This window comes from Rhea pennata, chromosome 11 (assembly GCF_028389875.1).
Source record: "Rhea pennata isolate bPtePen1 chromosome 11, bPtePen1.pri, whole genome shotgun sequence".
Lineage (NCBI taxonomy): Eukaryota > Metazoa > Chordata > Aves > Rheiformes > Rheidae > Rhea > Rhea pennata.
Genome location: NC_084673.1, coordinates 15,014,940 through 15,038,171, shown reverse-complemented (window position 1 = coordinate 15,038,171; position 23,232 = coordinate 15,014,940). Strand labels below are relative to the sequence as shown.

Sequence of the window (23,232 nt, the reverse complement as noted above, 5' to 3'; positions counted from 1 at the left end):
TTTCTCTTATTGCCTGTATGCCAAACCTGACAGAGGAAACAAGCACGTTTGCGGCCTTCTGCAACATCTAGGGGTGGCCAGAGCAGTGTGTCCCGGGGTCACCCACGTGCCTGGCCACAGCCCCTGCAGCGTGCCACTTCCAGGGCTCACGCGGCATTTGGCGACAGAGACGGCTGTGGACAGCACCTTGCACCGAAGGTGTTTTGGCTCCAAACTCAGGAAGCCATCCAGCCTTCTACTTAACACTTTACCTGCACAAGCATCTGCGCTGGATTAGGTAAAGATATAAACTGAACACAAGTCTAGGAACGTCCTGTAAGCTTTTGCTCCGACTGGCTCCTACCGGAGGCACGCAAAATGAAAACGAGCGTTTTCATGCAGCCTGCCTGAAACATAACACACCCGCTGATAAACCAGTGCAACCACCACGTACAGACGGGATCCACGTTCTCCTGGTTTCTCCAGGACTTAACTGCTGTCCTGAATATAAAACCTTCCCTTTTCAGATTTGTTAAGTATCAGCTCTGCCACACAATAGTTACCCTCAAATAAGTTAAAGGCAAAACACAATATACACAATAAACTCTATGAACAGTGTGTAGCTCTCTACACATACTTTGAGGAAAAAAAACGTAAATGAACTGGAGCAAAATCTGTTCAGAAATTGAAAAAAATTACCAGTTTTTCTTTGCACTAAGTAATACCTTTCTTTGCAAGAGGCAAAACCAGGCGTAAGCAATTACAGTGATAAGCTAAAAATTGTTTGATTCTAAAAGCAGAGTGTCAAAGCAAAGGCAAAAAAATCCCAGTGAAAGCTGAGAATAACATTTCCCAATCTTGCGCTGAAGGGCTGTAAACGTGCAAGCTCAGTGCCTCACCGCCCTTTTTGAGTAAATAAAGGTTCAAAACGCCCTTTCTTCAGCGTGACTGAGTTCCTCCCCGGCGTGACCTCCGCATGCCATTCCCGCGGCCGTCCGTCCGCCGCGGCAGGGCCGCTGACCTTCCGCCAGCGCCGGCGCAGCCGACGGGCAGCCGGCACCCCCGCCGCCGCGGAGCGCCCCGCGCACGACTTTCTCCTCTCCCCGCTCCGCCGCCCAGCGCTGCCGGCACCCGACCTCCCCGAGGGCCCTCGGCTGCGGGTCGGCGTGCCGTAGCAGCCGCGCCGGGCTCAGACCGCGCTTTCCCGTGCACCCCCTGGCCAAACACCCTGAACCCGCACGGGGCTTTGCTCGTGGTTGCAGTCGCACAAGCTGCTTTAAGGTTACGCGCCAGAGCTCCACAGCCCCGGCAGGCCCAGGCTGCCGGACACCAAGACAGTAAGAACATTAAAAAAATGCAAAATCTAATGCAACACTGACACAAACACCAGCTTTCAAGGTCTTCTCTCAAAGCACTTCACTAAACCAACCTAACACAGTCCCTCACCAATGCCAAAATACAAAAAGAAATTAAGGCAGGGCAGAAAACAGTGAAGTTATCAAGGAAATCTTTCAATAAACTTCAGCTCTGTAAATACTGTTACATCGTTTTACCATGTGAAAAAAGATCTATTGCAATGTTTATATAAGCATGATTTGTGAAAGCTGCGCACACCTTTTTAAAGAGATATTTTGACTCACACCGATCCATATTTTTAAAGGTTTTGCAATATGTTGAACCAATAAATGCTGTGATGTGTTTTAATGAAATACAGAAAAGACAAAAATCATTCCCTGCAGTATTTGCAGCAAACACACTGAAGCATCAGTCTAAATATGAAAAGTCAAAAGAATGAAAACTATTAGAGACCAAGCATAAGCAGAAATGAAACTAATTAGTCCATAGAGTCTCTTATAAAACTGAGTAAACACAAAGGTAAAGCAGAGGTACAAGTACTGAAAAGGAACTTAGATTATTAAAACTGAAAGAATAACAGTTTAAAGAGTCTATTCCCATGACATTTAAACTGCTTAGCAAAGATGAGGGGTTTCTCTCTCTCTCTCTCTCTCTATATATATATATACACATAGACAGAAATTCCTTATCTATATGTACAGAAAGTAAACCTTTTATATATTTGTAATATACACATATAAAATGAAATGACATTTGCAGTGGTTCTTAAAATATTAGATTGCCAGTTCAAGACAGCTGAAATTTCAAACCCCAATGAATAACCCTGCTCAAATTTGGCCAAAATGCTACTTCTCATACACTCCATATACTCCAGGAGACTCATTTATTATTAGCCTCTCCATCATTTCCAGAAAAGGCAGCACCATTACAGCTGTGTTTTGAATAGTTCTGTGAAATCCATACCGTAAACTGCTATCAAACAGGAGTGTAACACGGCATCCTTTCACACAGAATTGTTTTTCAGTCACTGTAACTTGAAAGCACGTGCACTATGCGTGTCAAGGACCCACTAATGACAAAGATTAGCTCTTTAAAGAAGAGCTGGCAGCAAACTTTTAGTAAAAATGATTAAGCGATTAACCTGGTCACTGCAGAACTGCCAGTGTTTGTACTATTATCTGCATAGCAGAGAGCTGAAACATAAGTAGCAGCTCTGGATTTTTTTTTTTTTTTTAATAAGCAAGTAAGCAGGGTTCAAATATTTAACTGACAGATTGATTCAATATTGCACTGAATTTAAGCGTCAAGCAGACAAGCTCTACCGAAGCCTTTGATAAAAGGCCGTAGCCCTTCCCGGGGGACGCGGCGCCGTGCGGAGGCGTCAGGTCCCGTTCCCAGCGGGACCGCGCGCTGGGCTGACGCTGGGGCGGGAAGAGGCAAGCGGGCTGCCCCTCTCCCTCCTCTTCCTCCCAGAGCCTGCCGAAGCCCCCAAGATCCGGCCGCTCGCCAGGTACGAGATGCGTGGGAACATTTGGCGCTATGCTGTTCTGGTGCTTTTTTAAAAATCTAGACAGAATGACTTGAAAGTGCTGCTTAAGAAGAAAATATGAATGTAAAACTGGAGAAGCACCACAAGTAGGGAGATGATAAACAGGCTCCTAATTTCTTATCTTTGATGGTATTCAGTACTGTTTTAAATATTCTCAAAAGAATCACAAACATTCAGAAGGTCATATTTAAAATCCCTGATGAAGCAATTTAATGCTAAACTAAAGCTGAAAATAGGTAAGCCCAACACTTGTGATCTTGGGTATTTTTAAGGACTAGAGTAGAATCAATGCTACCTAAGATACAGTGCGTTTTTCAGATTTTTAAATATTTATTTTCTAAATTAAATAGAGTAGGTTTAGCTGGTTCTTACAGCTTTGCAGCAAACAATTTAATTTCCAAACCAATTGTATATTGATAGCTGGCAACAATGGTTTTACTTTATAAAAAGAGAATGGGAAAATAGTGTGCATTTCTGAAAAGCTGCCAGAAAATTTCCTTTGAGAACATGTTCAGTGAAAAGTATACAAACAGGCATTAAACACAAATGTAATTTAATAAACATCCACTCAGCTATACGGTGTGATAAATAGGTAATAAGAATGTAATACAGGCATTTAGCTTTCAGCTTCCAAAGGAGCTGGAAGCTAAAACAATAATACTTTCATTAGACTCTCCTGCCTGGCATCAAGAGCCAATTTCCACCTATTAATATGGATTTCTATTACCTGCCTTGTGAATACTGTTAACCCATTTATCAAGCAAGAAGCCATACTTCTGTCACTTACTACAAGCAGAAGGGGAGCAGAAGGATTGCTAAACCGTGTAACATTAGAGCATCAGATTAAATCATTTGACCTAGAAGATAAAAACATTCCACTTACATTTAAAATGAAAAAACCCAACCTTATCATATTACAGCTAATAAGACCTCTTGCAGGATCAAATCTTTCCTTGCTGCATCAGAAGAAGAAAAAATCACTGTCTGCAGACTAATTGTAAACTCCGTGCATGTGTAATTAAACATGCCTCATTGGTTCTCTGGATATGTCAATAGTGGGTAGGAGGAGGTTGATTTAAGTTAAATGACTCAAGTCTTACTGAACGTTTGCCCCTTTCTGTGTCCTCCAAGCAAAGCATCATTTAACAAACCAACCTCAGCCCAGAAGGAGCAGCTCGGAATTTAGTGTTTATTATTGAGATGACAGCGGTGCCCAAAAGATGCTGGGTGCTTTCTGGGCGCAGCGGGAGAGGCAGGGACAGACACCGTTGAGCAGAATTGCTCCAGGTTTACACCAAGAGCAAAGCGTGCCCTCAGAGCGAAGCAGGCTCCCGCGCTCCCCTCCCTCGGCGGCCAGACAAGATGAATGGAGGTACTGTAGCACTATCACAGTGGTGATAGGCACACATCTATTAATCACATTAGTAGCTAAACACACTAAATTCCCATTTTCCCACAGTACAGAATTCCCCTTTTTTTCTTTTTCTCCCCCTAGCTCAGTTCTCCGCTGCAGCAAGTCACATCCAATACATAAAGGATACAACTGAGAATTCAGCCGTAACTCCACAGTTATCTCGCTGCTCTACCCCTCACTTTCCTGCTAGGGTATTAAGATCACAAAGTTGTTCTTGCTGTTCACACTGGATCAGATTAGGAAAGTCTATCCCCACTCCCAGGGTAAAGAACCCATTATCTGTCATGTCTGCTTCCATGCCCATGGTTAAAGCTCCACTATATCCACCTCAACCACCTTCTCCAGAGTGGTGACCTAGGAGAAGTACTTTTATTCTTCCCACTCTATACACCTCAGCTACAGATGCCAAAAATACTTCCAATCTCAATCCACAAGGGAGAATGAGGATGCAGCAAAGTAGCAGAATGTGAGCAAAGTTTCTAAACTTCTTATACTTAAATTCCTCTGCTCTCCATTCAGTGGGGACATTTTAAGATACGTGAATTCTTCAACTGGGATGTCCCAACTTTCTTTGCCTGATCCCCTGCTACTGTAAATCAGAAAACTTAATGTACCTGACTTCAGATGATTAGTGCTGGTTTACCTTACTTACCTGCTACTTCTGTTTCAATTTGATTTTGTAAAACTATTAAAGTCTCCCAGCATGTTTCTTTTGATAAGAATTCTCTGCGACATCCCCCAAGCTGCCCTGTCCCACGCACAGCCCGGTGGAGCGCAAGACCACACACTGAAGACGGAGCATTTCTCCCTCCCTTCTCCGAGATCTTGCAGTGATCAGTAAATTGGTGAGTTAGTCAGAAGTCATCGAGTAAACAAGGCTGCTCATTATGCTCCTCAATGAAATTATTACCATAAATAATTCTCAGTGGGGTACTACGAGTTGACCAACATTGCATTCTTTTTGAAGGCCTGGAAGACGGACTGCTGCGTTGTAAAACAGATTTTGAATTCCTTTCATACTCTTGGGTAGTCATTTTACCCTTGCATTAATGCTGCAAGTTTATCCATACACATTTATTTCTCTGATTCCTTAATCCTTTTCTGTTCAAGCTGCAGCTCAGCACAAGCATATTTCTATAACCCATGCATTCAGGAGGATCTATCAATATGTATGCATGATTCAAGGAAGAAACGTATTTCTGCTGAAGAAGAACCAGAATTTGGGGTCAGATGTTTTATATTTTAGCCAGATTTGATAAGACATATTAGGAATTCATAGGACTTTTATCATTTTCAACAGCAAGAGGATTAGACCCAGTGCTGACAAGAGCAAGAACATCCATTGTTAAAGACATTTGCACCACACAATGAAACACATTGAAGTACCTGAAAGATGTAACATACTGTCTGATAAAAACACTATAAGGACTTTCAAATTCAGCCCAGGGATGGCTTGCCAAGTCAGTGCTTCACTTGTCTGGCAGAGCCAAAATTACGACGACTTCTGTGCCAGCGCTCGAAACCGCAACAGTGCAAAGGGAAGCCGTGTTTTAAGCATGGCCTCCAACAGCAGTGGGGATTCAAACTATGGACAACGTACTAATGCTAAGGCCACGGGACAGAACGAAGCATTAAAAGCCTTCATTTGGATTAAAAAATGTTATCCAGGAAGCTTACAATACTCGATGAAAAGATTCAAGTCTCAATTTTGAAAAGCAGTGGGGTTTTCTTCCTTCAAATTCAAGGAAAAGTAAAGACACTGACTCAATAGTAATAGCCTGCTCCCTGCCTGAAGACCCCCCCAAAGCAAAAAACATCTCAAATATATCCCTCTTCCCCCAAAATATTCAGACCACTGCAAACGTGTTAAAACCTCAAAGACTTTTTATACTGAACTTTTAAAACCCTTGACTTTTAAGGAGGTCGTGCATCACTTGATTTTAATTACAGATTTCTTTTATCCCTTAATTTTGACTAAAAATGATGTGATTTACAAAGCAAACAAGCCAGTTAAACAAAGCTAATTACATTCACTAGAGACAGCCTTGCTTTTCCCCTCGGTGAGTGTTTATTTCAGCTCCCAGTGCTCTGATAGCTCCTGACAGCTTGCCGGGACACGAGAAAGAAGTAGGTCAGGGTAAGCCGGAATCAGCAACGGAGGATCCCATTAGACAGGCTCGGAGGGTAACGCGGCGATCGAGGAAGTGTGCGATGCAGTGACAGTGTCAGAGACGCACGACAAGCAGCCCGCGGACAGCCTCCAGCAGAGCCGGTGCGCTTGTCTTCCCGGGGTCGCAGTGACCCGCGGCCCGCGATTCCTCGGACAAGGGGCGCTGCGTAAACCCAATGACAAAAACGGGCTCGCAGAGCTTGCGAGATTATGCAAAGCCGGAGGCGACGCCAGCGCGGGCTCCCCTCCCGCCGGGCCCTCGCCAGCGGCCGCGCTGGCCCTACGCGCGCGACACGTCCACCCGCGCGCCAGCGGGACCGCGCGGCGGCTCCCGCCGCGTGCGGCGATCGAGGCCAGCAAGGGCTGGTTTCTCGGAACCTGCTTTTAAAGTAGCGTCCTGATGGTTACGGTAGAGGTGCCTGCACTGCATGGGAAAACATCGAACACCCAGTAGCAAGAAAAGCTGTCGTGGCACCAGGCAGCACAGCAGCCCTGAGGGTCCACGGAGGAACGGTGCCTGCTCCTCTCCGAGGTGGGTACCGCAAGCTGCAGGCTTCGCCGTGCCGGGGAGAACAGGGCAGCGAACCCTCCGGGCCACCTAAACTGGTGAGACGGGGCAGTGGGTGGGAGGGGCTGGATGCGTCTCCCTGTGCCACAGCACCACCGACCCTGCGAGCGGCCACGCAGGGTGCCACCGCGTTTCTCAGCTGGTGTTGCTGAAGACAAAGAACCATCAATGGAACCACGGAAGAGAACAAAAAAAGGCAAAATAAAAGTGATCAATATCATACGCTTTAAGTTCCTATCATTAAATTGGACATTTTTAAGAAAAAGCGTATTTTTATCAGATACACGTATCTACCTGGACACTTGCTAGCGCAATTCCTACCTCCTGAAGAAAAAGGATAGGAGTATTTTTCTAAGTGTCTAGACAATAAGAGCAGAAAAAACAGTGTCATAAACTGTGCAGTATAATATTAAAGTCAGTGGCAAGCGAAACAGCGGAGCTCTTCCTCTGCTGGTTCTCATGACTGCTGCTCACACCATTAAAAGTTCAAAGGCGATCACCCAGCCGCTGACAGCGCCAGGCGTGCACCAAACGTTTCAATTACGAGCGCCAGTTCCTCCGGCTTGCACCGAAAGCCAGAGACGCTCTCCTCAACCCAAACCCGTGCAACTTGCATTGCAAAGGGAGCGAGAGCCTGCGCTATCTTAGAAAATAGGTACGTTTGACAGGAACAATTTAAACCGCCACGGGCATAAACAAACACAAATGGAGAACGTTGTTTTATTTCGTTCAGAGCTCAAGTATTTACTTGGCTTCGAGACGTCTCCGTCGTGCTTTAAGTGCACGAGCCGCTCAGTCTGCAGGAACAATGAAGTCGGTACTGATAGAACAGCCGGCGTTATTCCAGGAGTTTGATTTTTGTCACCCTGACTTCATGTGCGTTCAGTAACAGCGTGCCCGGCGTCTCCCGCTCTTCAGCCCTGGTCACAGTCCTTCTGCAAGATGATTCAGCTCCCGGGCTAGCAGCGCTTCCTGCGCGCTGGGGGGCCACACGACGCAGCCATCTGTATCCACCCATTTTATGACACAACACATCCCTTTCCTGCAATTTTTACTTAAGCAGACAGTTCCCCTGTGTTGACAGAGTTTTCTGTCCAAGTGAGCTCTACTTATCTGCTGCAACCCCAAGCAACTATGTAAAATCCCTACCCAGTTAAATAGACAAACAAAGTCACAACATAAAGCAAATATGCATCAGGATAAAAAGCATTAAAAATAAAGAAAGAAGACAATGAGAAGGATCCGAAACCCTGCAAGGACGGAAGGAAGCTTTTAACAGCACTAAAATATAAAATTGATTTGTACACATATTTGATAAAAATCAATACAATTAGCAAGTAACTGAATACTAGAAAGGGAAATTGATTGCTTGAGGGCCCAGAGGACTCGGGGCAATCACTCCATTCTTCTAGCTCCTCCACTCTTAATAAAAATTTACTTTTTCATAATCCTGCCTGAACTCTTTGCCCATTAATAATGCTGTTAAATAGCTCTTCTTTTAGCAGTATTATTGCAGACCTGCTTGAATCACATTTAGAGGCAGTCTAAAGTGGCATGTGCTGGCCATTTTGCTATCTGCAGTACAAACCTCCAAGCAACAGCGTAAAAGAATACCAGCTAATGAACGGGAGCACAGGAACACTTGAGCTTATAAAATTAAGTACCAAAGTTTAAATAAATGGATTACCATAGAATTGATTTGCTACATCAATTTGGCCAGCTTTTGCTGATACATCATTCCTTTCTCAAAGGAGAAGAGCCACCGTTTCGAAACAACTAATTAAACATTTTGAACCATGGCCTTACAGCGAGAGCAGGGCTGCATTGCTCTGCTCTCCTGCCTTCCTGCTCTCACCGAGTGATTCCTCACCACAGTGCAGAAATCGTTACTCCACTTGAAACAGGAGACTGAATTCATAGTCAAATCTAGACTAAATAAAGTGGCTTCTCCAGCTGCCACCCCCAAGCAGGCTCCAGCTTCAGGCAAGGGCAATCTTGTGTTTCAGCGTTGTCGTGGGACTGGAAGGACTGGAAAGCCCCGGCCCTCCCAAGCACCGAGGGACGCCCTGCTGGGAAGGCTCTCCTGCCCTGGTGAGGTTGTCCCTGACTCTCAGCATGTCGCACGAGCTGAGCGAGGGTGTGCATCGCTTGTACAGGGCTATGAAGGACGCTCCTCTTTCAAAAGCTCAGATGCCTCCTCAGATAAGGACTTTCTCAGATGTGATGACTTGTCCACTGACTCATCTTGATCGGAAGCTCTCTAAAACCAAAAACTACCTTTGGGCCCTCAACAGACACTCCACTGACTTGCAGTTCGTGGTGACACAGCCTTTGCTGTTAACTAAGGCCCTGATTCAGCACTGCACTTCAGCATATACTTAACTCCACTAGTGGCCCTATCCAAGTCAAAAGTAAGCAAATATTTGTCTGTAATGATCAGACCGCTTCAATGTTTGAAATTCAAGAATCTCATTTAAGCACATTCTAGTCCAACTCCAAAGGAACATCTCAAGGAGTCACTGGGTTGGATAAAACCATTTATGCACTTCATCATATGTACTCCAGCAGAAATTCTTTTACTCTTCAGAAATCTTTGCATATGCTTATGCCTCCATTGGTCCAACTGGACCAGTAGTTAAACAGAACTACTGTATCAGCCTAAGAAAAGGTCTATGGGTGTTCTTAAACTCCACCAGGAATCTGTAATGATACAGCCATAAGGCTGAATGAGAAACTGTACTACCAGAGGAGGAAAACTGCACAGCAGTTCAGCAAAACACCTCTGTAAATGCCAGAGGTGCTGCTGTGGTCATCTGCTCAGTTGCCTCACTGAATTCTTCATGATTTCCTTACTCAAAAGACTCTCTCACTGCTTCTTCTTACAAAGAGACATCAGCCTGGACATAGAAACAGAAACCAGAAATTACACAGTTACGGAATTGGCCTTCTTTGCAACCACGAGCAAGCTACTTTAATTTTTTTGCCATTAGTAAAATAGAGACAGTGAAACTCATTTCACCTAACTCACATCTTCTATGAAGATGAAATGTTTGTTCGGTGTAAAGTACTTTGGAAATGAAAAGCATCAAGTAAATATTATTCATAGTCACCGCACCCACCAACAGGATCTCTAGTACACAGCTTTGGATCTGTGTTTGAAGAGTCTTTCTTTGTGTAATTCAGGAACTATATTTTCCTGGACTAGCCAAACTAAAGCTAATCAAGAATTCCCATGTTAATCAGCCTTCCAGTCTTCAGGCGATCATAAGAAGGATGATGGTCCCATTTCAAAAGACAGCACAGTGTCGCAGCATGAATTACATCAAACTGACTGAAGCCCATTTACAATGTGGTCATGGAGGAAACTGTAAGAGTTCATCCATATACATTCATCTTAGCACATGCACACTTGTAAATCAGCTCCTATTCAGTAATGAAATGTAGAGTGACTCATTTTTTCTACATGTGAAAAAGCTCTCAAAGAGAACCAAAGAATCTTTTTCTTTCCTTTCTGCCTTTATATACACTGAATTACATCTCCTTCCTTTGGAGAAGCCACAATGCTTCAGAGCCAGCTGTAAAACAGGACACGACTGTCTCTGAAGGTTGGCAGAATCTAAACTCAGTGTTACACCCCAAATTTCTGTTAAGGAGATTTAGGAAGACGTTTTATTAGCAGCTCCCTTGATCTCTGGAGCCAGCAGCATGGCACACGGAGGCACAGGGGCCCCGCGCCTGGCCCAGGTGAGGCTGGCAGCCGCTGCGGGCACTTCTGCTGCTCCAGGTGGGTCATGTGCTACAGTATTTACTTAGTGTTTTAAGCACATTTTGCAGCACAGACTTTTCTCATGCAATCATAGCTATCCTGTGGGCAGTAAGTTAGGTGAAAGCTGTCTTTACTATTTTTGCATTTACACAGCTAGGATAACCGTGCAGACAAACCTTGACTTCTGGCCCAGCGTGAGTGCCGGCTCAACGCCAGCCAGCCCGTATTGCAGCTGCATGCGAAAAAGCAGTTGCATGCTTTGGTCGGCTGTTCAGTAGCTGGGCTGCCCAAGCACCAAGCTTGCCCAAAGAAAAATCCTCCTAATAAAATAAGGCAAACCAACAAGCGCCAGTGACCACGGGGCAATCAAAGGTTCGCAGCCCGCACGGTGCCAGCCCTCCGTAACAGCCTCCCTGCGCCTGTGCAGGGCGACTCGGGGCCGGCTTCCCGGAGCACTGCCGAACTTCTGCTAAGAGAGGCCAATTCCTCCAGCAGAGCAATGACAACAAAGGTGTGAAAGCAGGAGTACAAGAAGAAAACCTCCTCGCCCGCGTCCGGACAAACACCACGCGCTACGGCCACGGAGCTGCCTTCAGAAAGCAAATGCCCACTGGGTGCTACTGCTTAACTTGTCCTACCCGTGAGCAGGTCTGCCCTGGAAAGAGATGCCACCCAAGCCCGCAGGCAGGGCAAACACACGACAGCGGGGCAACCTCAGCGAATCGAGCCGCAAGTCCCGTGCAAAGCGCAACGCTCTGCTTCACCACGTTTCGGGGGCAGGTGGCAAACCGTTCAGCGGCACTGGTACGAAGGCCTAGACCTGCTTCTGCTGCCAGTGTGACCACCGGCAGAGGGACAGCCTATGGATTGGGGGAAGGCTGAAAAGTGGGCGACCTCTTTAAATTAGGAAATATTAGACACACAGTTGTTACCAATATAGATGCTCCAAAAGGAGGACTGGCAGGCAGCCAGTACCAGTCACTTATCCTGTAGTTCACCATTGCTGCCATTCTTAGATATGATAAAATTAAAACTATGGGCTTACATAAGACTTCCAACAATTAATTCACGCCTTAGCTTCACAAAGTAACAACATCCAAAATCAGATCCATGCAGACAAGTACTGGGGGTTTCCTACGCTACAGCACTTGATGTTGTGCATTGCCGTAGCTCACAACATTTCTACGCACGTTATCCTTAGAAATGTTTCCAGACTCTATGTAGCATGGCATGTGAGCACGAAAAAGCTATTGAGAGTGGCTAACTGGGATTTCAGACCATCTCTGTGGACAGTCATTCAAACGCTCTGCATCTGGCTAGTTATTTGGGGAGTAAGTTTAGTGGAGAGGAGAAAAAAAAAAAAAAAAGAAGAGTTTGGAGAAGACGTGTACAGCCAGAAGGATTTTAAAGAAAGGACTGCCCAAGTCAAGCTTTTTCCACGTATAAACACATACATAGAGTGACAGAGAAGCAAGGCGGGAACATGCAAGATTTTCATAATTTATAACCAACAGGAGACATGCACTTCTCCTTCAAAACACGGAGAGCACCTGCAGCACGCAGCTAATGGCGCTGTGCATAGTGAACGCACTTACGCTAATTGACTGGTCCAATAGCCACGGCTGCCCCCAAGCCTTTCTGCAGCAGCACTTCTGCAGCGGCGCCGTGCGGAAAGGCTTCACGTTTATTAACTTGTTTGCTTCTGATTGCTGGATTCGTTCCCCATTCCCAAGGCACTTAGATTTATTCTTTTGGTTTAACACTACAAAGTAATCAAATCGCTCCATTACAGCTGACAGACTTTAGGAGCCCTGAAGGGGAGGGGAAAGAGGCATCAGAAAAAAATGTCTATGTTTTCCCTCGCATGCTTCACGCTTGCCCTCAACTGAAGATTCTGCACTTCTATATCTCTTGAACTCGAAAGAATATTGAACTTCTAACTGACATGAGAAGTTATTTGAGGATGCAGGACTTTCACTTGAAATTAAGGCTGATCTACCTTCTGGGATCAGGGACCAAGATTCACTTCTGATGCAGACTGAAAAGCTCACACGCGCTCTCTTCCTGCTTCCAGTCAAACAGGAGTGGTGCTGCAACCAAGAAAACATCCTTCCAGCACCCTGTGAAGTTCGAACCAACCAACCCAGGAATAAGAACAGCGGATGAAACGGAGGATTTCGGACGCCCCCTCCACGCGGCGGGTCCAAGCGGCGAGAGCAGGAAGACAAAGGGAACGCCTCCGAGCCCCGAGCACCACGAACTCGAGCGCAAGGCGCTCCTTCGACGGCACCCCGACGGCGGCTCTGCAGGACTACGTATGCAAGGAAATATTACCAAATGCTCAGCGTTTTGATATAGATATTCATATGTCACAGATGTGTGACATACGGGGGTTTTTTGCAATTTTTTTTTTTTTTGCAATTACAGAAACTCCAACATCCTTGTCTAATGTTACCAATGCAAAAACTAGAAAACAAATACCGCTTGCATGGCCTTGTGTGTTCAAAAATAATTTGAATGACCCAATCCTTGAAGTATGGAAAGGGCCCTCCATTATTAGGAATCAAATGTATTTCATTTTAGACCATGCTTACACTGACAGGCTAAAGCTTAAAGAAATTCCAATGGGGTTTCTGAGTACAGAAAACAACAAAACAAATCTTCAGGGAGCCTGTGATCAAATAATCTTACAGGGTATGGACTTACTACACCAACAATGTCAGGCATTTCAGTGCAGTAGCATCAAAACTAGATATTTACTGCTTGATAGTGAGTAACCCTTTGAAAAGGGAGGAACAAAAATTCCTTTTTAATGAGTCACCGTTTGGCAGTCAGAGATCAAAACCTTTTGCCTGTATTTCTGACTGCAGTATTGTATATACTTGGGTTTTTTTCTCTCTTTGTGACTTTACTTAACTCAGAGTTAATTAAGAGAATAACTAAGTTAAAAGGAACAGGAAAAGTGAAGTCCTTGAAAGTCCCTGACAAAGAATACAATCTACTGAGTTAGTGCAAAAATACTGGCAGAATTCAGAAGTGATTCCATATATAAATTTGGAATTGTGAATATCCTAGTAAGATCAAAAATAACTAGTCAGAACAAAATGAAATTACATGGAGCATCCACTCCGATTACCATGTTGGGTCAGTGTTTGCTAATTATTCTTAAACTAATGCAACTGCATGCGGTTACCGCTTCTCACATCTGAGTAGAACTGCATAGGATAAATGTCTTTGTAAAAGATCCATTTGTTTACCTTTGCCCAAAACGTAACTTACAAATATCTGTGACAGAGAATGAAATATTAAAACATATGCCTGCAAGTAGGTGTCATTTTTGTCTTTAAAAATCTTCTCTTTCATCCTATACCAAATTCTAGAGTTTTAGCAAAAAAGGAAGATACTATGATGTGATGTCCATAAAAGAAAAAAATCCATTTGCTTTAGATAAGAGTATTATAGCCAAAACACAGAAATAAAACTGTCATTCATACTGAGGGGCCTTAGAACAACACACAGCTGCCTTTATTTTGAAGATAATTTCTAATGGTATGAAAAGACCCCGAAGACTTCAGTTAGTAATAAGCACTTTTGCTTTACAAAATATTTAACTAGTTAACCTTCACACTAAACATCCTTAATGTAAAGCACAATTACTCCTGTTTTACAATGCACAAGAAAGAAGCTGGGAACTGTTTACTCCAAAAATCGCCTCCACCTCCGGAGGCCTGTGGAGCTGTAGATATTCAGACTCTGTGAAAAAAAATCTGACAGTTCTGAAATTGGAGCAGGCATTATTCAGCCTTGGCTTCTGCCTTAGGAAACCTCCGAATTGTTATATGAAAACTCACTTCCACTAGAAATCAGAACAGGGCCCTACAGCTCACTTCACGCCAGCTCTGACAGCCACAACATGCAACTGCTCTTCAGCCGAGGAGTCTCCATACCTTACTGTCAACTCATTGAGCCATCCAGTCCCTTACAGCATTTGATCTTAATTTATATTCAGTTTACCCCCAGATTAGAAGTTATTAGGGTAAATAATTACAATAACTGGTAGCAGTTTGGGAATTCAGAGGAATACCGTGCTCCAGGACTGTAAAGAGAATCAATCATCCATCTCTTCCCATTAGTCTTTTTGGCAATCCTGTGTCACTGTTGTCACAAGCCCAGATAACGATGCCACATTAATTCACCTTCTGAGAAAGGGACTACAAGATTTGACTCCGTAACTGCGTCCTGTCTGACCTTGGGGAATCTTTGGGGAAGGTTTCCCATCAACTGCAGTTACAGTTTTTACTGATAGAGGATTACTGAGTTGAGCCCCCACCGTGTAATTTGAATGTATGACCCAAAAATAAACAACTGATCTTTTGTTTCCACTAGAAATAAATCAGCAACACACAACCAACAGTTTTTCAGATCCAACACTTTGTGAGAAATTACATTTTCAAAGTAATTTCAAAAAGTCTGCTCAGAGGTGATGGACAGGGTAGAACAAGAAGATAGCTACTAGATCATGTAACAAGAGTTCTTTTAATTAAATTAACCAAACCTGGAGAAAGGCTGCATTTCCTAATCCAAACCTTCTCAATTCAAATGAAAAAATCTTCATTGTAAGTACTACAGAGCACAGAACTTGAAAAGAAACTCGGAACATGATTCATCACAAAACCAGATTCTCTTCTTTCAAGACTACAAACTACTCTCAATGCAAAGTGAAATACTGTATTTCGGATGTCAGCATGAGCAGACAGAAGAGGACATATGGCCCTTTGTATTGTTCCCAAGATGCCGTATGTTAAAATAAATAAATATATAATTCAGAAATCATTCTCCAGGCTGGAAGAAACCCAAGCCATCTTAAAAACTTGTTTATTGCAATTTGGAAGACCTTTAAAAAAACCACAAAACAACAAACTGCTCATAGACACCTAATCCTAGCCCAAAATGGTAGACGGGTATCAAGCAGGAACCAGGCATTAATTGGGGGTAATTTCCGCTGAGACGATCATTTGAGTACTTCCCCGTAACTAGATAACATTTCTATTACTGTGGCTACGACTAACAAGTTAACAACACTATTTACACTAGTACTGTTGTATCATTAGAAACAACAAGATTATGTACTTTAATTCTAATGCCAGCACAATTATTTTAACACCAAGTGTGTCAGATCTGACTCTGTACCCCCTAAATTAATTTCAGATTGGTGGCTAAATAAAATGACATACTTCTTTGTGCTTTTGTTATAGCACGCTCATGTGCAGCAAACTGTGAAGAAAATGTAGTAATTAGAGGTTAAATTAATCCTTGACAGACAGGCAGCTTAGCAAAGCCGGGCTCTCTCCAGAAAACGCAGCACACAGCTTGCCAGTCTTCGAGGACCGGCACAAAGAGCGGGCGAGACTGGCAAGCGCATCGCCGCCGCAACCCGCCCGGAGGGGTAACGCTGCGGAGTCAGAGCCCGTCTCCAAGCGGCCAGCGCCGCCATCCCAACCCGGGGACAGACGCGACGGAGAGCTCGCAGCAATCGCCCGGTCGGGATCAGCGCCCTGAACGTAAGGGCAGCCCTCGAGGCAGCGCAGCAGGCGCCCAGCCACGGGCTGCCCAACCTCGGGAGGTTAACACAAGTGCCCAACGGCGCTGCGTTTCACAGCGTCACTAGAAAGTTGCATTTCTGCTTCTGTTTTTAATGCAAGCAAGAGACTGCATTGTCCGCAGCAGTGCAAAAGCGCTGTGTTATTTTGAAAACAGTAACTAGGTCCAACTTGGGTAAATTTAACTTCCAGATTGCTACAAGTTCTGAAGCATTTGATTCTAGAGAAACAGAAACTTCTGCAGAATTGCAAAGAGAAACAGTGCAAAACCAGAGCTCGGGCCATCTCATTTTGATGCTGTCCCCCGAGTATCTCTTTTTTGTGCATGTCGCTCTGACCTGTGTAAGCTTGGCACCACAAAATGAGCCAGTTTTTAAAACCAAGCCAACATGACTTGTTAGCAGAAGGGGAGACACCGAAGCGTGGCTGTTCAACCCAAAGCGCTCGGGGGTGCCAGCACCGAGACACCCTCCCGCGAGGGCCGCCCGGGCGCCGCAGAGCCTCTGCCCTGCTCCGTGAACGTGCTACCGCTGAAGGTGGAAGGCCAAAAAAGGTAGTGTTGCCCCGGGCCAGCACTGATGCCGCTCAATAAACTGCCAGACACAGGGTAAAACACCACCACCGTTCACACCCTCCCCTGCGGAGGCAATCTATATCCTGCGTGCAGCACACTAAGCCCCTGCCCGGACGGCAGAGGACAACAGGCAGCTGCCTGGGTAAAATCCAAAAGGAAAAAAAAGGAGGGGGGGGCAAAAAACCCCTACACAAAACCTATATTACAACGAAAGCAAAAGCAAAATGTGGGGCTTGCTGAGATTGCAGATCTGTGTGGGAGTGTGTTAACAGCACTGGTATTTCTGTACTACCCAGATCATCAATTATTAACAAATTAGGACATGCCTGATGGGGGACTTATGTAACACTTCTTTATCAATAAAACTGCCAAGTCCCCCGCAGGGGAAAGGGAAGCGGATTCCAACAAGCCATAACCCGACGCCTCCCTTCGGCCAGGGCTCGGCGAGGAATGACGCCCCCCCAGCACGGCCACCCGCTCCCCGGGGCACTCCTGGGGCCGGCCCCGCGCCCCCACGTGTGCCCGGGGAGGCCCTCGGTGGCTTATTGCGCAGCTGAGCGGTGCTGGGCGCCGGCACGGTCCCGCGGGGCCGCGGTGCGGCACCCCACGCTTTCCTCCGCTCCATCCCGCGGGCGCGACGCTTCCCCCACGCCAGCAAAATTCAGCCCGCGCTGGCGACCCCCTTCACCCTGCCCCGCTTCCACTGCATCCCCTCCGGCAGCAAGAGGCAGCGGCGATGGGTGGGGGGCGCAGAATCAGCCCCCTTCCCCGCTCAAGGGCCTGATCCTTCAGCCCTTCATCCTAGGATCAAATCGGAGCCTCTTCTCCTACGAAGGGAAGGAGGACCGCTAGACTGGGCCCCTGGCAGCGTAGCGCTCCTGCTGCGTCGCCAAGCAAACGCTCTTCGGTTCATCCCGGATGCGCAGCAGCACAGACTGCTCCAGAAAGAGCTACTGCAGCTTTGCATGGAAATGTCACGCAAAACAAATATTTTCCTCTTGGAGGAAAGGAACTACTCAGTAATACATTTTTTTTTCATTAGAAGTCCCAACTTATCACCAGTGAGGAGGCTTCCCAAGAGGAGTAAAGACTCTCCTTCGCTCATTTGTGTTTGCCAGTTACCTCCTCTCTGATGGCACTGCTCTGCGTTGGTGCCTTCAACAGTGATGGACTCGTGTCCCAAGGACCACGGGCCCCGCTCTGGCTCTCACCCCGAGATACACCTTCTTCAGGAACAGAGTGAACGGTCCAGTCCGTAGCAAACCCAACACGAAAAATATCCAGCAGAAGAGAGGGATATAAAGCGAAACCTTTAAGTGACAAAAGTTTCAAATTTCTGCGCAAAGTGTTGGCAGTAGTAACAACACGGGAAGAGCAGCATGATGCAACCACTGGCTGTTTTGCAAAGTTTCCCTTGAGCTGCTGGCAGCTCTGAAATGGGGTACAGAAAGTCAAAAGTGTATTATTGGTCACTGCCTATTTTGTAAGGTTTTTAATTAAACAGTATTGTGAGGTTTTTGCTATTTTCAATTAAAAAAAAGAGCAGTGTTCCAGTATTTTCCAGCATCCCATACTCTCAGAAGCCACACTAGTGAGGGCAGTGCTAGGTACCTAAACAGTTTCTTTGCAAGTTTTTTAAGCATTAGTCCTTTTGAGTGCACCCTTGCTACAGGTTAAACGAAACAAAACTCACTATGACTACGCAGCAGTATCTTACGCATTTGGCATTTTACAGCAATGTTCAAAAGTTCCCCTTCAAACTTACTGGCAAGGAAGGAAGTTCTGCACAATTTTAGCACTCAACATCTGAAAAAATTAGAGCAGTCCCAACTGTTCTTTGAGATGTATAAAAGAACAGTTAAAAAACTTACAGTTGACTGGTGCTACCTAGGTTACCCGTCAATGGCATTGAAACTGGTATATTATTAAGAGAGGTGTATGACGGGAATTGGTTTATTGTGCTGATCCATAGTAACCAACTCCTGTTCGTCCATCATTTATCTCTCTCACCAGCGACATATGGGTTTGTCTATTCACACTCTCAGCACTCTATCTGCTCCAACAAACAGTCGGCCTTTTCTGCTTGGATAAGGAGATTTTTTAGTTACATCCATTATGTGCATATCAACGTTTATGGCAGGAAGATAATTGCCAAAGAGCTCAGGGGGATAAAAGCTCCCTCTTTATAACACAAACTCCCTTAAAAAAAATCAATATTGATATAAAACAGTCCAGTGCAAAGCCTTGGTGTGTCTTCTGCTTCCTTCAGTTTGAAATACTTGAAATACTAAAAAAAAAAAAAAAAAAAAAAAAGAAACGAAACTTTCTCCATAGCAAGTCAGACTGGAACATCAGGTAGAAAGCCCTCATAACAAGTTACACTACTGCTCTTCCCAAAAGGGGGGGAAGGGGGAAAGCAGTATACAATATTAATTATTCCTTAAAGAAGTGAGTGGCAAACGTGTCAGATATAGAGAGGGTTCCTTGGAGAAGTGCCAGCATCATTTAAACTAATTTAGCCATCTCTATTTGAAGACCATACCAATTATTAATGAATCATAACTTATAGTCACCTTCTCCTAAATACTGAAAAACGCTGACAACCCAGGAAGAGCCAGCACAGGGGAACAACGAAGACTTGTGGATTCTGCCCTTTTTTCCATATTTAAAAAGCCTCAGACAGCCTTCTACTATTCCATCCCCCAGTATGGCCAAATCCATTTGTCACAGCTTTTGCACGATTTACTCCACTTTCCCACGGTTATGTACTCATAAAAGTTATTTTAAGGTGACTTTCATCAGAGTAGCAAGTAACGTAGAACATTTATCGATTAAACGGCTGGGAACCAGCGAGTTGCACTGTATGTAACCGATGGGACGACTCCGGCATTTTCCTTGCTGCTCCCCTTACCCTTCTGCTACCTCCACTTTCCCAACTCCCGTTTCCCTCCCCGAGGTCGGCTCCGAGCTCGACCCCATCCGACAGCCGCATCCGGGCAGGTGAGCGACCAGTTGGGCCAGGGCAGCTCTGCCAGTCCGTCGCCCAGGATGGGCAGCTCCTCCGGTCAACCTTGCTGGATGTGCAGAAAGCAGCCAGCACAGCTCCCTAATCCCACCTGGCATCTCTGAGCGCGCCAACATTACAGTATTAGTAACAAGACTGGTTAAAAAAATAAATAACTGACACCCATGTGTATTTATAAAACACTTCTGCCTGTGTAAGAAGAAGCCATACAAAATAATAAAAAAACATAACCGTTGCCTGTAATTACTATCCTCCCCCAACCCAGTAACAACTACCTCGGCTGTGAAAAAATCCAGGAGACTTTGCAGGTTCAAACTACTTAGTTAAAGGGTCTAAAAGCAAAGTCCTGTCAATATTTGCCTTTCTAATTCTTAAGCATTAGATGAAAGAATTAAAAACAGAGACTGAAAACCTGAGCAGAAAAAGAAACTCATAAAATAAGAAGCTGAATTAGATTCCAGTTGCTCAAATTTAAGCATTATATAGCTTTTCATGCGCTTTGAGAGGAGCTGTTGACTGCACGTTACCTGCCTTGCAATCTATAGCATTTGTTTTTTATCCCTGAACAACAGACTATTTCCTGGTCGAGTTTAAAAACTCGGTGACGTTCCAACTTCAGCCCACACATGTGTGTCACTGTCAACGTCAGTGGCAGGAAAACATTAGAAGTCGCCCTCCGCTCGCGCCTTCCTAACATGGAATTTCCTGGGGCCGCGCTGCCGCCGCCCCCCGCGTCCTTCCCTTCTCCCTCCGACCCCCGCCGCAGCTCCCGCAGGCTCCTGCGGCGCGGCGCGGCGCTCCGCGGGGAGCCCGCTCCCCTCGCGCGAAGCCTCCGGCCCGCGGCCGCTCCGCGCGGCCCCGCGGACGGGGGCGGGGGGGAGAGAGGGAGGCGCGGGGGCGCCCGCCGGCCTCGGCGGGGATTACGCGGCTCGGCGGGGGCCCGCGCCGATCGTGTAAGGGGCGGCAGAGCGGCTCCGCGCGGCCGGGCGGAAGCGGCGGCAGCTGCGCGGCGGCGGCGGGGCGCGGGGCAGCGCCGCGCTCCGCTCCGCCCCGCCCCGCCGGCGGCCGCGGGCGGGCGCGCTGCGGCGGGCGGCAGCGGGGCGGCGCGGAGCCGGGGCCGGGGCCGCCCCTCGCCGCCGGCGGGGAGGCGCGGAGCGAGCGCGCGGCGGCGGGCGCCGAGCCGAGCCGAGGGGGCAGCGGGGGCGCGGGGCGCGCTCGGCGGCGGCGCAGGCGGCTCCGCGCGGAAGCCGCTGCCTGCGCCCTCCAGCCGCGGCCGGGAGCGCGCAAAACAAAAGCGGCCTTTTAATTTATTGTTCCGGGCAGCGGGCTGGGAGCTGGGAGGAGGGCGAAGCGCGTTTGCTTCCAGGAAACGGCCGCTCTCCCCGGGAGCCCCCGGGTCTCCGCGCTGCAGCCCCCGCCAGCAGCCCCCGAACAAAGGCCGCCGCTCGGGCCCGGCCCGGCCCGGCCCGGCCCGGCCCGGCCCGGCAGCGCTCGCCTGCGCGGCTGCCCCGGGCCCGGCCGCGCAGCGCCGGCCCGCAGGGAGACGCGGCACCGAGTCAGCGAGCTGCCTGTTTGCCCTGCGATCGCTCCGAGCCCCGATCTTAATCACAGGATGAGAAACCAGAGCGGTTGGAACCGTGAGTCAGCACGCGTTCCTGCTTCAGCCCCGCGCCCGCCCCGCGGGGCCGCAGACCCCCGCGCCCGCCCCGCGGGGCCGCAGACCCCCGCGCCCGCCCCGCGCCGCGCTCCCTTCGGCCGCGACCGGCGGCTCCTGCGGCGCTCGGCGGAGCCTTTTGTTCAAAATCCTGCCCGCACGCCGTGCGCCCAGGCTGCCCGCGCACCGCGGCAAGCCGCTGCCAACCGGCGCACCGGGGGGTATTAAAAATAAATTAAAAAAGGGAAAGGCAGAGGACCACTGGCCGCCGCCGCGGCGCAGCCCCGGCAGCCGCCGGCCGCACCGCGCTTCGCTGCCCGCCCGCGGAGCGCGGTCCGCGGAGGCGGGCGCCCGCTCGGGCCCCCGCGGCAGCTGCTCCCTTCGCGCACGGCTCTCAGACCCACGCTGCCCGCCGGGACGGCGGCGCGGCCCCCCCGCCCCCGGCCGCTGCCGGGCTGCGAGCCCGCTGCCGCCGGCGCCGAGCCCGGGACGCGCCGCGCCGGCGGCTCCGCTCCGCGCCCGGCGCCGGCGCTGCCCCGGCCGCGGCCGCGCACCGCCCGCGCCGCTCCCCGGCGGGGCCGCGCAGCCCCGCAGCGCACCTTGTTCACCACCATTTTAAAGGCCGTGGATCCCCCTTCCCCCCAGCGAAAGCTTCGCTGACATCGCCTCTCGCTAGAAAGGAGGGTTAAATCTTTCCACCAAGTTTCTCGTTCTTCCTCTTCTTAATTTTATTTTAAACCCCCACCGCCGCCCCGAAGCCTCGAGCTAACACGCTGAAGCCGGCACAAGGTGGTACTTTCTTGAGCCGCCTCTGAAAACTTTACGATGCCGAGCTCGGAGCGGCCGCGGCTGCGCTGCGTCTGGGCGAGCAACTGTTCGCCGGGTGCTTAAGTCCTTTCGCAACAACTCGTACTTTTCCGGTCCGTATCGATTTCGAATGCTACTTACTGGAATATGTGGCTCCATGCGTGGTGCTTCTACCCGCTGGGAAACCAGCAGCATCTTGGACTGGGGATCAACCAGCTTTTAGATCCACTTTGGCTGTATTTAGCAAAACCCGGCGCAGCAAAAGCCTCTGAGACTGTTTTCTCCTTTTAGGTTCCAGACAAGTTCATCCCGGCGTTGCAGTTTGCTAATGATTCACTGTCTGTCTCAATCTGCTCACTACATTTCCATCAACCCACAGCTTCCTCACTTAGAAGGTGGAGTTTGTGGGGTTTAAGTTACTGATAGGCATATCTAAGTGCTGTGTCACTCAAAGAGGAGGAGACACACACACACACACACACACACACACACACACACGTACATACACATACATACACACACACACACACACACACACACACACACACACACACACACACGTACATATACACACACACACACACACACACACAAACCGCGCCGGGCTTAAAGGGGAAGTAACACTTCTCCTCTTCAGAAACTGGAAACCTCAAAGATCCAAGTTTTTTTTTTTTTCTTTCTTTCTTTTTTTTCCCCTGTGCATGAAGGCAAAGATCATGCAGTCTAAGGGCAGCCTCTTAACATGTAAAGAGCTTAGCATGCACAGAGTC

The 23,232-nt window shown here is 47.7% G+C and overlaps 1 protein-coding gene across 1 annotated transcript in view; it reads right to left on the bottom strand.

Moving 5' to 3' along the window:
• The window catches only part of MAMLD1 (mastermind like domain containing 1), a 79,049-nt gene extending 56,238 nt beyond the window's left edge, over window positions 1–22,811 (bottom strand). Inside the window, exon 1 of the mRNA XM_062584777.1 lies at window positions 22,604–22,811. Coding sequence (XP_062440761.1) covers window positions 22,604–22,657 — 54 coding nt within the window. The 5' untranslated portion in view covers window positions 22,658–22,811. The remainder of the gene's footprint in view (window positions 1–22,603) is intronic.
• Window positions 22,812–23,232: the final 421 nt, after the last annotated feature.